Raw genomic sequence first — 15,101 nt, forward strand, 5'->3', positions numbered from 1 at the left:
GCCACCAGTGTCTTTTGCCACTAGGCCACCAACCCCCACTGTGCTGAGGAAGTGCTGCTATTTCTTGGACCCAGAGGGGACTGTTGGGCATGACCAGCCTGGAGCCAGGAGGGCGGGCCACTGAGCAGGGGAGCTGAGCTGCTGTATTCTGGGCACAATGTCAAGGCCAGCTGCGAGGAGAACAAGCAGTTGCTGTGTGCCTGCAGCTGGCCGTGGTTAGGCCAGGGTTGTCCCTCATTTGTGGTGTATTTAAAGAGACCCCAACAGACAACCGTGCCAACGGGTGAAATGCACATGGGTTGGTCAGCCACACTCACTCAGCTGGCCAGCAAGGCGCTCCTTCTCCTCCAGCAGCTTGCAGGCAGTGTGTTTTAGGAATAAACAGAGGTGGGCCAGCTCCTCGGCTCCTCCTCAGCAGCTCTCAGGTATAGGTGGCCTCAGCCAGCTATTATGTGGGAACACAGGCCCCCAGACTCTGGGTTCTGTGCCCTCCAGCAGAGCTGGCCCAAAGGACAGAGAATTGGGCAAGGATCTGAGCTTCCCACTCTGGTGTCAGTAACCCAACAACCAAGGGGGAAAGGCGGGCAGATGAGTCAAACGGAGCACAGAACCTCTGGCTTTCTGTGTTGTTTGTGAAAACTCCCTGTGAATGAAGCGTGCCCACAGCCGTCTTCCAGGAAGGAGGAGCAGGCTTTCCCACACTGCTGCAGGCCCACCGGACCTCTCAAAGGGATGCCCAGGCCCCACGGGCTGCTCAGGGAGGCTTTGAGACCAAGCTGGGGCCACGAGGAGGCCTTCCTGGTGGAGTGCTCTAGCTCATCTCTCCCCTGTTTTGCTCTAGTGGAAACCAGATAGAAGCCCAAATCCCACAGGACTGGGCTGGGAGCTGAGAGCCAACAGGCCTGAGGACCTCAGAGGGGAGATAGAGCCAGTGTGCACAGGAGCCGGGGCTGTCAGGTGGCCAGAGTCTGAGGACAGTGCCATGGCAGCCAGTAAGAGGGTTTCGGGAGAGCAGCCCTCCAGGACTGGGGTAGGGACTGGTTATCAAGCAGCAAAGGGGTGCCCGTAGCCACGCTGTCTGGGACAGGCTGCTACAAGTGCCAGAGCAGTCGAGAAAACACAAGTGCACCAACAGGATTGGCTGCCTAGTTAAAAAATGAAAATGCAAGGCTCTCTGCTAAAAAACAATTGTTAAGAATTTTAAGATGGCAACACAGGACCTCCCCTGAGTGCTGGGATTTGTGACTTCACAGGTTGCACACCCACGAAGCTGACCCTGGGCATCTGTGAGTCATCTCCTTGAAGTGGGCAAGTTGGGGGATGTCTGGTTTCCCCAGCTTTTCTGAGGCTTTGGGCACTGACTTAAAGCAATAGCAGCCTCTCCTCACCTGTACTGTTGGTACCTGTCCTTGAGTCTTTGTGGCAGATGGGGCAGGGAGGCAACAAAGCTGAGTCAGGAAGACTACATAGGCTTCATGGGTCCCAGAGCTCCAGGGATTCTCCACATGGGCCAAGAAATGCAAATCCAGCAACTGGAGCCCTTTGAGTGACATCATGGAGACAGGAGGGCGATGCTACGGTACACTGGATCACCCACAAGCTATGTCCTGAGGGTGTGTGTGACATTCCTGGGACAAAAACAAAGCTCAAGGCCTCTTACCTCCAACTCTATGTGGTCATGGAGCTTCTTGCAGGTGGCTGCAAAGGTCTCTGAGGTGCCAAATTCAAAGTACCACAGTTTGTTCTTCATCCTGGACCATGAAGCAGAGAAAAGGCTCAATATCCTGTACCGGAAGCAGTCATGTAAAATAGCTGTGGCATTTGGCACAAGAGATTCAAGCCTGCTGAATTTCTCTAATCTCACATTTTCAAAACCTGGTTAATTAGATGATCAAGGAAGAGAAATTGATATCAACACTTCTCACTAGGAACTTAGAGGAAACTTGTTCTTTTTTTAAAGACATGGTGGCAACTCTGGATGAACTGCTAAGTGCTTTTTAAACGGCCTGCTCAGAGCAGGAAAAGGACCTGTTTGCTTCTGGACCTGCACCAAGGGAAGAGTTCCATGGAGGAAAGAGTTCCTCCAATCAGAGGTGGCAAATGACAGCATACTCTGTCACTGTCCTTTCTATCACTAATGCAGAGGGATGGTAGGCAGGGCCCTCTGTTGTGCATGGTTAGAGTACCAAATGGAGCCTTCTGAGCTCAAAGAATGTGTGGTATTAGGACAGAGGAGGGCTAGTCCTACACCAGCCCAACCAAAAGATGTGCTACTTATCTATAATTTACTGGGGGAAGCACAATAAGAGAACCAATGCAAATTTGTAGGCAAGTTGGAAACAGGAAATAGAGATGAACTGTTTGGTGGAGATAGTCACTAACCCCTCCCCATAATTCTTCATTTAGAGGTAGACCTTGTCATATTTGCTTCTAAGTTGGACTTCATCATTTCCAGCTTTAAATTTTTTCCACATTTTTGTAGGAGACAAAAAAAAAAATCGATCAATGGGGTTTCCATGTAGCTGGGGGCTTTGGAGAGTCAGATGGTGTGCTTGACACTTGGTGGTTTTCATCAGATGGTCTCACCAGGAAGTGTTTCAGAAGCTATTCCATTCCTCCTCCCCAACTGTCACCCCATTATCAGGGGCTGGCTGAGAAAAGGGACACCTGTCCAGTTTATAGCCTGGCAGAGTTAGCTAAGGGAGGATGAAAAGAAATCACATTCTCCTTGACACTCGGGAAAGAGGAAGCCAACTTGAATATTACTAATCCTCTGCCCTCAGATTTGTGGTCCAAGGGGGAAAGGAACATTCTTCAGAGGGGAGAAACTTATTCCGTCCTGATTTTCCTTAGGCCACAGCAGATGACTCATCAGAATTGACTGACATTTTCTTTGCATTTTTCCAACAGTTTACCTGAGACTCAAGGGTGAGACAGGGGTTTTTTCTTTTTTTCCCATATGAAGATTTTTAGATGAGCTGGTTGGGAAGTGGTCTTCCTCACTCTTAGTGTATATAAAAGTAAATCACAAATGATGAAGGAGATCCGAGTGAGTGTAGGGTTTACGCTTCATAAAAACAGTTAGAACAGGGGGTACTTTAAGAACATTGCTTCTCAGCCACTGTGCCAGGGTGCAGGTAAGCCTGACGTATTGCTCTCATGAGCCTTCAGGGTGGCAAGTGGGGTGTAGGCAGGCTGAGCTCCGAGACCATGGTCAACGTTTTCATTTGTATGCCTAGCACACTCGATAAAGTTTTCATTTTCTATGCATATCTTGAGGTCAAAAAAATTGGGAAATGTTGTAGATTATTGGTTCTCTGTGTAGAAATATGCATATGTAAATCACCTGAGAATCGTGTTAAAATGTAATTTTGATGAGTGACTCAGGGTTGGGTCCCCCAGTGTCTTGCTTTCTAACAAGCTGCTGGTGCTGCTGGTTAGGAGGATGTGGGCACTCTGGATACCTTAGTGTTTGTTAGAATTTCCTGGAGAAAGCGATTAAAATGCTGCTTCCAGGGCTCCTATATGAGAGCTGTAGGTTGGAGCCTAGGAATGTGCATTTTTATGAATGTTCAGATGCTTATTTTGCTTATGGTCATTGGCTAGAACTTTGAGGAGCACTGCTACGGACACCAGCGCAGTGAAATCCATAGACAAAGACAGCAACCTGAAAGAGACAGTTCTTCTGGGCATAGAATGAGCGTTGGTGCCTTTCAACAGTCAACGATGGCACGGGACCAAGTAACAGGAAAAACACAGGTCTCCGAACACCAAGGTCAATATTCCTTTCTGGCAGTGAGGGCATCTCGGCAGCCAGGAGACTTGCCCTGTGATTTTGTTTTTCAGTATCACTGCTAGTCTGAATCATGGCTTTGGAAAGTTATTGCCAAGAGATTTAGAGTTTTAATAAAAACTGACAGAAGCAACAGCTATTTTTGCCCACAAGTGATTCTTTTGATGATCTATAAAGGTTAAGAGGTCATGGTTAGATCAGCATCACAGGACCTACGGGAGGACCAAGTACAATCTCCCTCCATTGCTGCTGTGTAACCGTTGCCTAGTTTAATCCCTTTTAAGCCTCAGTCTCTTCACCTGTAAAATGGAGATAATAAAAAGATCTGCTTTAGGGGTTGGGGGTTTAGCTCAGCGGCATAAGCACCTGCCTTGCAAGCAGGCAGTCGTGAGTTTGATCCCCGGTACTGATAAAAAGGAAAAAGACAAAAAAAAAAAAAAAAAAGATTATATCGTCCCAGAGAGAAAAGTCAGCGCCTGCTGAGAATTGGCTATGCTAGGACTTGGGAAACCAACCAACAAATCAACTACTCAGCCTTTCTGGTAATCCATGCAAGCTGCTCAGATTCCAGGGAGAAAAAAGTCAGATAGCGCCTCCCATGAGCCTACCCCATAAGCACCTGGATGATTCCGAGGACAGGTTCCTTGATAGCAATTAAGGTAGATAAAGCAACTAAATACTTGTATTTTTTGGTTGATTATGCAGGCCTGGGACTAGCTGTCTGAACATTTCTTGGGAGGATGACTGTAGGCAATATAGCAAATATGGAGATTTCTTTCTGTCTTGTTTTTGAAGTCAAATATTATTTTCACTGTTTTACTTCTGATGAATTGTATTGTTTTACTCAGCATTATGTTTTGATTGGTTTTATTGTGTTTTGTTTTTAGTTTGATTTTGCTATACCTGATGGAATGGACAACTATTGTGAAGATCACAAGATACACTATGGTAGCTCTTGTTTTTTGGTATCCTGCTTTGAAGTTCTGCACCAATTTTGCTGCATTGTTTTGATTGGCTTTGTTCTGTCTTGTCTTATTGGATTTTACTATATTTAAAAAAAAAGTTTATACCATCCCAGGAGTGGAGGGTGGATTGGAAGCAGTATGATTGACTGCAGCGCTGCAGAACAGTTTGGACATGGTGAAAGAATCCAGGAGGAAAACTGGGGAGTGATGGTAGTATTGGGGGGAAGACTCAAAAGCTAAAATGTAGGTGGTGGAACTGGCAGTGTTGATTAATCGTGAGGACTTAGAAAGAGCAGTGAGGGTGACACCCAAAGTTTTGTCTTAGCATGATAGATAGTGGCTACCACTGCTTCACAGAGAGGCAGAGGAGAGCAAGTCTCCAGTGATAGGTCTCTTTGAAACTAAAGGATAATACATCTGTCCACCCATTCATTCATCCATCCACCCATCCATCCAGCCATCCATCCTTTCATCCATCCACTTATTCACTGAACATTTATCAACAGGTATGTGCTACAGGCACATAAAACTGAGGAAAAGCCCAGAGGTTAGTGATGCTGGACCGGAGGACCTCTGCCTTTGCAGAACTTCCCAAGATGCTAACATTTGATCTCTGACCCCCAGGAGATTATGTGTGTCACTTGTTTTCACTAACGTTTTTCATTACTATTGCTTTTCACTTTCAGAAGAAGAGTGTCTACCCTGAGAGGGAAACACTATTGGTACAAAGAAAGGAATTCACAAACTGGAATGGATTCTCCTCTCTTTCCTCTGCCTTTCTCCCCAGCACTGGCACCATCGCCTTTCTTAAGCTTTCAGTAAAAGCTCTGCACTGGCCTTTGGTCTGTTTCAACATCTTCTTTGCTCAAGAATTTAGAAGCTATGAGCCTGGAATTCAGGCCTGGCTTTACCGCTGACTGGCAAGGTGTTTTGGTCAGTACTGGGGACTGAATTCAGGGTCTCTGTGGCTGAACTACCTTCCCAGTCTTTATTTTATTTTTTTAAAATTTGAGACTGAAGTTGTCCAGACTGGGCCTGAACTTGTAATCCTCCTGCCTCAGCTTCCTAGAGTGCTGGGTTGGGGAGGTTATTTAAGTTCTTTGCTTCTGCATTTCTTCTTCTACCAAGTAGAAACATTATTCTCTACCCAACAAAGCTGTGAAGCTCGTGGCAAATGCGAAGCACCAAGCAGGTGTTTAATCCCTCCAAAGTGCCCAGCGCCTCTCTACTGCTATGGGACACCAGCACCGGAAACTTCATTCCCTGATGGCCCCAGGGGCAAGGGCAGGAGCAGTGCGGGGTTCTGTCCCAGGAGGCCAGGATTTTTTGAATAAAATAAAGTGAACAGTGTTTTAATGGCTTCTGGAACACTTTCTCCACATCTCCCTTCCTGAGTTTTCCTTGGCCACCGTGTCTTTTCCTCTCATAATCACCTTTCAGCTGGAGATGACTAATCTCCTCACCCAGCTGTCCTGAAGCTGATTTCCAGGTTCCTAAGACTGCTAGATTCCTTGTTAGTCTCTCGTCTACCCCGGTGAGCCCATTCTTGGGGCAGAAGTTCCTTCTCAGGGCTCCCAGGGGTCCCTCAGCCAGGCAGATGAATGCCAAGTGACAGTAGTGACGCTGTAGATGGACTCTTTTCCTGGGTTGTCTTAATTTTCTCTAGTTTATAAGAAAATAACATCAATTGCACACTAGTTAGTAGAATCTTTTCATTTGACGGATGAGGGAAAAAATGAGACTAATTAAAAATGTCCTTTCATGTTTGTCAGCAACTTAGGACTGGAATCAGTCATCCTGACGGCTATGAATAGCCTGTTTTCAAGGGTGCCCAAAAGGAAAATCGAGCTAGCTGCTGGGCTCGTACCAGCAAGCAGTGATGTACTCAGCTCCCTCCACCACCCCGATCGGCTGGTGGCCCTTTTCTGAGAATCAAGGAAGTTTCAAGGGTAATGCACTTTTGAAGTCATCAAAAGTCAAAACATGAAAACGTTTCTTTGGCCTTAGAAGTCTTCAGAAGAACACTATAGTTATTTCTAGAAATAGAAGCCCTTGAAGTGAAGGTATTCCTCTTTGTGGTTTGGGCTTTGATAATCGGTTCTCTGAGTGGCTCATGACTCAAATCGTTAGCTGCAGGGCCTCCTGTGTCAGTCAGCAACGGGTTGGGAGGCCTGGGGAAATAGGTGCTGCCCCTGGGCTGGTGTCCCCAGGGTGCAGGGGGCAGGATGGTGGTATAGAGCTGCAGGCACTTCTGGGCCAGCCCGTGATGCCCCTAAAGTCACTTGGCAGCCCTGGGCCTCACTCTCCTCGACTTACAGTGAACAGCTCAGACTGGCTGACTCCTAAGGTTTCTCTAGGTTCCCATCTGGGGCAGTGTGGGAAACCCTGTGTATTCCACAACTGCTGCCATGCAGAGCTTGGGCACAAGTATTGCCAGCACTGACATTTTTTGAAAGAGAATCCAGAAAGATGTGTTTTTACGTAAGATCTCTTGAATATTAGTGTTGGCAACTAATTCAACTTTTTTTTTTTTTTTAAGAGAATATTGTATAGGCCAAAAACTGCGATCTGGGAAAATTGTAACTAGCCAGGAAGGCCATTTCTGTTCATTGGTTATCCATTTTTATAAGGTTCATCTCAATGGGGAAACAAAACGAATGAACTCACTCTACGCCCTTTGGATTTGTTGGGTTATTGCTGGGTTATTGGTGATGTGATTGCTACTACTACTGAAGGTAACCGAGAACGATTAGAGTATTAAGTGAATAATAATCTAGCAAATTAAACAGGAATAGAAGGAACACAGAATTTACAGTGAAGGTTGAACTATAATTGAATGATGGATGTGACAGTAATATTGAGAATATCTATTAACAGTCTGAATTATTTGAATTCCAAATGCTTTTGAAATTTTAGTAATTGCGTTAATCAAATTTTACATCAGGAATTAAAACAACAACAACAGCAACAAAACCCACCAAGGCAGGTGGGCTAAGTTCTAAGGTCAGGATGCCAAGTCCTGGAAGGGGCCTGTGACTGTCACCTCACAGGTGCTGCAGGGCCAGTCGTGTCACCTGCTGGCCCAGCTGTCCTGGCCCATCAGAGGGCTTCTCACCACATCTAATCCACCCTGTATGCTGTCCCTTACTCTTGATGCTCATCAGCTTGGAAATTTGGTGGCCCTGAGGCACAGAGCTATGGATGGAATAATCTTTCCCAAGAGGAGCATGGCAAGAGAAAGGGAACACCCAGTAATTGGGAAGGAGGCTTTCTAAATAGCTGGTTTTGTACTCTGAATGGAACGCTTGTGCCTGCCGCTCCTGCCAACAGATTTGTGTTGGCTCAGTGTATTTCAGCTTCAAGGAGCAAGGTATTCCCTGGCTTCGTTCCATCTTTGGGACAAGATTGGTTTTCATGGCACTCAGAAAAACCCACGCTGATGAACGATGAGAGGATTGGAAACCAGAGACCAGGAGACAGTGGACAGAAAATAGGGGAGAGCTCAAGAAAAGACACATAGGAGGGAAAGAGGCTGATAATGAAGGGAGAAACTCACTTGGGATTTTAATGTATAAACACTGAATCCTCTTACTAAGCTATGAAGACACTTCTTACGTCATTTTTATTGTGTGAAAAATTACCTATGAAATCACAGATGACAGATTGTTCACACCTAAGTGGCCTTGGGGTTCAGGGATTCTCAGCTGGGGATCACAATTTCCAAGGAGTCTTCTGAAGCATAAATGAAATTCATAAGTTGCTGTCAACATCTCTTAATGTAGGAGAGTACTTGGACATTTAAGCATAAGGATTCATAATCCATTTTTTTAAAACATGGGGTAAAATTAATTAATTATATTGGTTAATACTTGGTAGCCAGAGATATAGGTTGAGTGGCAAATTATATAATAAAAATGGAAAAATAAATTAGAACAGCTCTCTGGGTGATGAAAATTTTGTTTAACTCAGTCTCCATGGTGGGGAATACTGGGGATGAATGGATGCAGTGCATTATTTGATAGTAAAAGGATGCATGCAGAATGACTATTTGACCGGGTCTGGATGGTGGTATTCTAAGCATGGCATCCTTCTTGTGGTACACAGCAGAGGACTGAGGTCAGTGGGAGGTACAGAGCTAGAATATGAGTGCCAGCTCCTGCCTTGCAGGCCACATGCCCAGCCACTCTGCTCCTGCTGTCTCCCACTGCTACTCCCCAAAGGCACTGGAAGGAAATGAAATAGTCAACCAAAGCTCTGAGAGCTAGTGACTCAAAGCTGAGGGCTAATTTCAGTCCTCTGCCTCAGAACAATGACAAGACAGCTTGTTTCTGTGAACTAGGGCACATTCTCCTTTGCTGGGTTCTCCCGAATTCTTTCAGCCACTTGAAAACATCTTCTTCTCGGACAGGACTCCAGGCATGAGGAAACCTCCCAGAGTCTGAAACGGGATCCTCTCAGCACTGCACATGGATATGTGGGCACAGCTCACACCAGGCTCCTCTGAGACTCAGGGTCCATGGCCCCCAACATGGTCCAGGATGCTGCCTCTCTGAGGACACTGGGTCTCTTTGAAATCCTGGTAGCCTGGCCTAAGAATGGCCACAATGATGTGAATGTCAAAACTTTGGGGAAAGCCGGATGTGGTGGCTCACCTCTATAATCTCAGCACTCAGGAGGCTGAGGCAGAAGGATCTTTTTGAGTTGGAGACCAGCTTGGGCTAACAAGTGAGCTCAAGGCCAGCCTAAACTGCATAGTGAGACTCTGTCTCAAAAAGACAAAACAACCAAAAAGAACATTGGGGAAGACCCTTAAGGGAGACCTCCGGGAGCCAGGCAAGATAGGGTAACATTTGTCAGGATTTTCCTCTCTTGAGAGCCTTAGTGTCTATGGTTTTTTTGTTTTTGTTTTTGTTTTAAAGCCAGTGTCTATCCTTGTCAGGAGAAAATAACTCCCTTTCCCCATACCAAAAAGAAAAAAAAGAAAAAGAAATGAAAAGAAAAAAATCTCTCACGACTTTGACTGCTTCTTGGCCATCTTTCTCCTTTTGAAGAGTTATTCTATTATTTGTAGAAAGAAAGTCCCCATCAGGCGGATTTGGCTATAATACTTATCCATGTACCCATGAGCAAAGTCAAGCACTGGGACCCAAAAGCAGCCCTGCCTGGAGGGCGGGGAGGAACAGAGGGGATGCGGTTCCCAAGGTTCTGTTGTGATTCCTTAGCTGGCTTTGCCAGCCCTGGCACATTCATTAGCCCGGAAAGCTCTGATCTGAAGGTCAGCGGGGACAGTTAAGACACTCGTGGGCGAGGGCAGCTTATTGGGACCTAAGTAAGCCCCAAAGGCCTGAGAAGGCTGCTGCTTTGCTGGAACTGAGCCTTGGGCTGAGCAAGGCCGCTTCCTGGGTCCTGACCAACTGAGGATGAAAAATGGACTGCCAGAGGGGCAGCAGCAGATCCCTGCTTCACCCTGCCGTGACGCAGCCTAGCTCTGCCCACCTGCTGCCTCTTCCAGCTCAGCGTCCCCCTAACTGCTGGGAAGTCATCTCACATGTGTCTAGCGCTGCCTTATCCTCACAGCCACCTTCTGTGGGGAGGGCGTGCCTCAGGCTGCATTTGGCAGATGCAAAGCCAGACGGGAGTAATACCTTAGGGTCTGGGGATGGAGACAGAATGCGTCTGCTCTCCTCCCTTGTTCTCTCCCACAGCCAGCCTTTCTGACATGAGGCAGAGCCCGGTTTATAACAGGTCGAGTTACAAAAGTTCCCTGGGTAAGCTGGTTGTTTGTCACTCGGAGCACATTTCCCCATAGGAACAATGTTGTGTTGAGGTTGGGTTTCCATGCTAACCCACGAAAGCCATTGGGCCCTCTGGGCACCCTCAGTGCAGCGTCTAATTTTGGAGACTTGGTGGTGGTGGAGCTGAGTAGACTCTGGTTACAGTCTAAAAAAGCCTGCGTTCCATCCACAGTTCTTATACTTGCTGTATGGCCTTCGGCGAATCATGGAGTCTCTGTCCTTAGTTTCTTCATCTCTGAATTGCCATAATATTATGCCACTGGCATAAATAAAGCTGCCTTTGCGGCCCTGTGGATTCTGAGTCCTAGCTTGAAATACAAGGAGCACATGTTTTCTTGGTGAATTTGGATTGGGGATCTTCACTTTCCTCAGCTTTCTACCCTATGGTACCTGGTGGTAACCCTGAGGTTGGCTTGGAATTCTTACTAAGATTGACTTACAGATGCCGGAGGGAAAGTGAGAAGTAGCAGAGGCAGGAAGGGCACTTGGATTCACAGAATCTTTCTTTCACTTCTTCCTAAATTTCCTGGGAAACTTCTACACCATCCACTAGTTAGAAGCCTCCCAGTCAGAGTAAGCTGGAGAAATTAGTTTCCTCTTTTCCCCCCTCAAGTCATGAAGTTGTTAGCAAGACAAAGTCACAGATTCATTAAACAGGGCAGATGCTTGGAGCATACCCCCTTCCCTTCCCTATTCCATCTTCCTCTTGTGCCAATTTCAAAAACCTTAAATAAGAAAGCAGCAGCTAGAGCCTCACTCTGCCTGCAAATTCGGTGGTACACACTGCCAGCAAAATCTTTTCCATTTCGTCCTTCTGCAAAGCTCAGCCATATGCTCTCTGTGGTGCCTCCACTCTGACGTTTGTGACTTCTTAGACTTGTGTATGTGTTTCTGACACCTGTCTCGGTGCCTGTGATTTACGTGGACTTGTCAGTCTTTGTCAGGCTCCAGCCCCACACTGCGGTTTCCAGCTCTGTGTTACTTGATGTTTCCTGCTCTCTGAGGTCATGCCGTGTCCCCTCATGGATGCAACTTGTTCGCTTTGCCCCTCTTCGGTGCAGTTGGCAAATGTGTCCCAGCTGTGGGTGCGGCCCCAGTGTTCCTTCTGTCAGTTCCTTGGGAGAACAGCCTGGCACCACCTCTGCCGTGCCTCTTATTTCTAGCTCACACCTGCTGCCCCTTAGAGGGCTGGGATTTTAGAGTTTCATTTGAACATTCTCTATTTTATCCCCCTTAAATCTCATTTTAAAGCTTTCCTGCTTGGTTTTCAAGTCTCTGGCCAAAAATATTATATGACAAGCTCCTAATTCCTTGCCAGGGAACTCTCGTTCCAGCATCAAAATTCCTGGTTCAGTAGAGCAGTCCTCCTTGGGTCAGCCCCAGAGCAGCCTGTGCTCCTCCTAGGGGGTCTATTTCTTCTCAAATACTTCATTCTGCCTTTGCCCCTGGTAACAGGGGGTTAGAGAATCTCTTAAATACTCTACCACATTGCAAAGAAAAGGAGTATGTTTAACTTAGCGGTTCCTAAGTGTACATAAGGAGGGACCACTCCCCTGCCCCTGGCTGGGTCTTCCTTCCTGTCCCTTTCCTTTCAACATCCTGCGGAAGGAGCATGGACTCATGCTGCTTCCTGTAATGCATGCCAAGGGACGACAACCTGGGGCACCACTGACAATGTGGGGGATCACTGACAACCTGGGGGACCCCTGACCTCAGGTGCAGCAGGAGCCTCGGGATGAGTCTGCTCGCTGTCCCCTTCTCCCTCTTCACGAGGTCCAAATCTCACCTCTGCTGGCGGGCAGAGCTTTCTGCTTTTACTCTGCTCCAAAATGGTAATCGCGCTTTTTCTTTTCCTTTCCACCTTGGATCCATTTCTAAACTAGGCTCTGATTTTGTTTTACTTCCCTTTTGACCTCTTGAGTACATTTTCCTTTTGCATCCTGTCTTTTTGATATCTAAGAATCCTTTATTAATGCAACTGCACTGACTTCTTAAATTTTCCTGAAGCCTATTTGTTCTCTTTTTTTGTAGGCAATCAATTGACATTTATATAATATCAGTAATTGTGATCAAAGGCAAACCAGAGGAACAAATTTTCAGCTCCTATCACATCCTTACATTTATAATTCCTGGGCACCAGTGTGACAACTTGGAAGTCTAAGGATCTTACGGGCCCTGGGATGTGTTTATTGGGCTTGCATAGTAGTTTTTGGAATTGGAATATCATGCCTACAGACATACATATGTGGAGCCCCGCTTCCCTTAATAAATCAGACATATGAATACTAGGTTGCTTCCAACCCAATAATAATCAGGTTCTTCCTGCTCTCTTTTCTGGCTGCTTTCACACTCTCAGGTTGCCCCGGTCCCCGCCCCTCCTGAACCACACTAACCACTTCTCACCGACATTCACTGCTAGGCCTCTGCAGGCATTTGGACTCTTGACTGCTCATACAAACATTTTTAGGTTCTTCCCGGGATTTCTTTGGGAACTGCTTCAAAATGGTCTCCCCCACTTAATTTCCAGCTTGAGCCTTCCGAGCTGCCGAGGCCGTCCTGAGTCCTGATATGAGTCTGATTTCAAAGGCTGTGGCAGGGTGCGAGCTGTGGCTGTTGGTGCTTGCAAATATCACGTGCCCAGAAATAAAATATCCACATTCCCCTTTTCTGGGGAAAACATTTTCTATTGTTTTGGGTTTCTAAATTAGAGTACAACTTGGGAGATGTAACACTGAGTAATGAATTTATCTTTTACGTACTGGAGAAGTAGCCTAAGCCCAACTTTACTTTCCACGAAAATTGCCAGTGGTGTAAATGAAAATTGTTAGGAATGCAAACATTACAAAGTTTTGCTTAAAAAGGGACACATGACCTAGTTATTAGGCTCCCCAGTCCTTTAAATCTGTTACTCTTTTCTAATCCATTGACTATATCACTCCCCACCACCAAACATTTATTACTTGTTAGATGGAGGGGGAGAAATTATACAGAAAATCATCAATCAGGCTATCAGTCAATTTGGAGGGCTGCTGTGCACATCTGCAGAAACCCTAGCTATGAGTAGCTTCTGTCTCTTTGTTCACCCAAGTTCAGGGACTTTTGAGGTGATGCTAAAGAGGAAAGGGAGACAAAAGCTGACCAATTGGAACACTCCATTGACAGTCCTGAAAAAACTCCACTAAGACTCCCAGTTGGAGATATTTACCTAAGACCTTGCTACCACCACTTACCCTAAGGTAACCCAAAGCTGGAGATTACCAAGACACTTGGAGCTCGTTGAGTTCAAAGGCAAGGTGGCGCCCTTGGCTTGAGGGGCACGGTGGAATGTTCTCCACAAAGGCTCACTTGCAAGATTAAAGGGACTCTCCATTAAACACCACAGAATACATCTTGTCACTAGACAGCAAAGAATTTGAGGCTAAGTGTAGACTCAACAAACATGAATATGTAGTGATTGCGTAGTCTCTGACACTTTAGTAAACGTGAGGATGTAAGTACATTCTTGGAAAAGAAGAGCTTTTCTTTCACTGAAGAGCATTAGAAGATTGAGAAAACTCTTAGTAAAATGGGAAGTGATAAGACTCCCCTCACCCAGCACCAAAATTTAAACACTCCTATAATCTTCAAAGCAGAGATCTGATGACCCTCCAAAGAGGGTTGTTTATGGCTGGGATGCTTATTCTGGGAAAGTGGTTGAAATCTAAAGTCCTGTCTAAAGCTAAGAATTTGTAGGTTATTTCTACAGATAAGAATCACAGCACCACACATTCAGATTAGATATCCTACAGTTTCCTCATACATAAACTGCAGTGTGTTCTACAAATTCCTAGAGTTATCATGCATCACTTCATAGCAGTCCCTGAAAAATTTTAAATGCATTAATTTATCTACTCTAATTTTCATAAGCATCCTGTGAGATGGCTGCAATTTCCATTTTACACAACAGAACATTAGGAACCAGAGAAGCAAGCACCTTCCCAAAGTAAGTAAGCGGCTGGGTTGGGGCTGAGACTCAGCTCTGCAGATGAAACCTAGGGATTCATGTCTGGACTTCACATCAGGCTACACAGCCTGCTTTAACAGACTTGAAAAGCACTTTGCCCAAGGAGTCTCAAGACATAATTTATGTATTTCCCTAAAGAGAGTCACTAAGCTTTTGGCTTAATGAAATGCTATTTTCGAATTTTCCTTTGGTCAAAAAATAGGTACATTGAGAAATGTTGATTTAAATGAGGGATCAAATTAACTCTCTCTTGAGAACACCTATTACCCTTTCACCTTGTTTTCCAAATTTGTTCTGATAAGATGTATGTGATTATGAACAGTTTAAAGAAAATGTGATTGGGGTTGGAGACTCAGCTCAGTGGTACAGTGCTTGCCTGGCCAAGTGTGAGGTCCTGTGTTCAATTACTAGCACAAAAAAGCAAAACAAAACAAAAAAGGAGAAAGTGCTAATCATATCAGCCCTAAACTAAAGATGGTCTCTGTTGTATCACAAAAATATCCTTACTCAAAAGGTTAATCTTTCTCAAAAGCTCTAATTAGTAA

At 45.7% G+C, this 15,101-nt stretch overlaps 1 protein-coding gene across 5 annotated transcripts in view; it reads right to left on the bottom strand.

The window, feature by feature from the left end:
• Dgkg (diacylglycerol kinase gamma) overlaps window positions 1-15,101 on the bottom strand; it is a 193,515-nt gene that overhangs the window by 58,316 nt on the left and 120,098 nt on the right. For all 5 annotated transcript variants that reach the window (XM_023560313.2, XM_003477071.5, XM_063261207.1 and 2 more), the window contains one exon: window positions 1,661-1,751. In XM_023560313.2, coding sequence (XP_023416081.1) covers window positions 1,661-1,751 — 91 coding nt within the window. The remainder of the gene's footprint in view (window positions 1-1,660; window positions 1,752-15,101) is intronic.

This window comes from Cavia porcellus, unplaced genomic scaffold (assembly GCF_034190915.1).
Source record: "Cavia porcellus strain 051 isolate PalLab524CR breed Dunkin Hartley unplaced genomic scaffold, mCavPor4.1 scaffold_14, whole genome shotgun sequence".
Taxonomy (NCBI): Eukaryota; Metazoa; Chordata; class Mammalia; order Rodentia; family Caviidae; genus Cavia; species Cavia porcellus.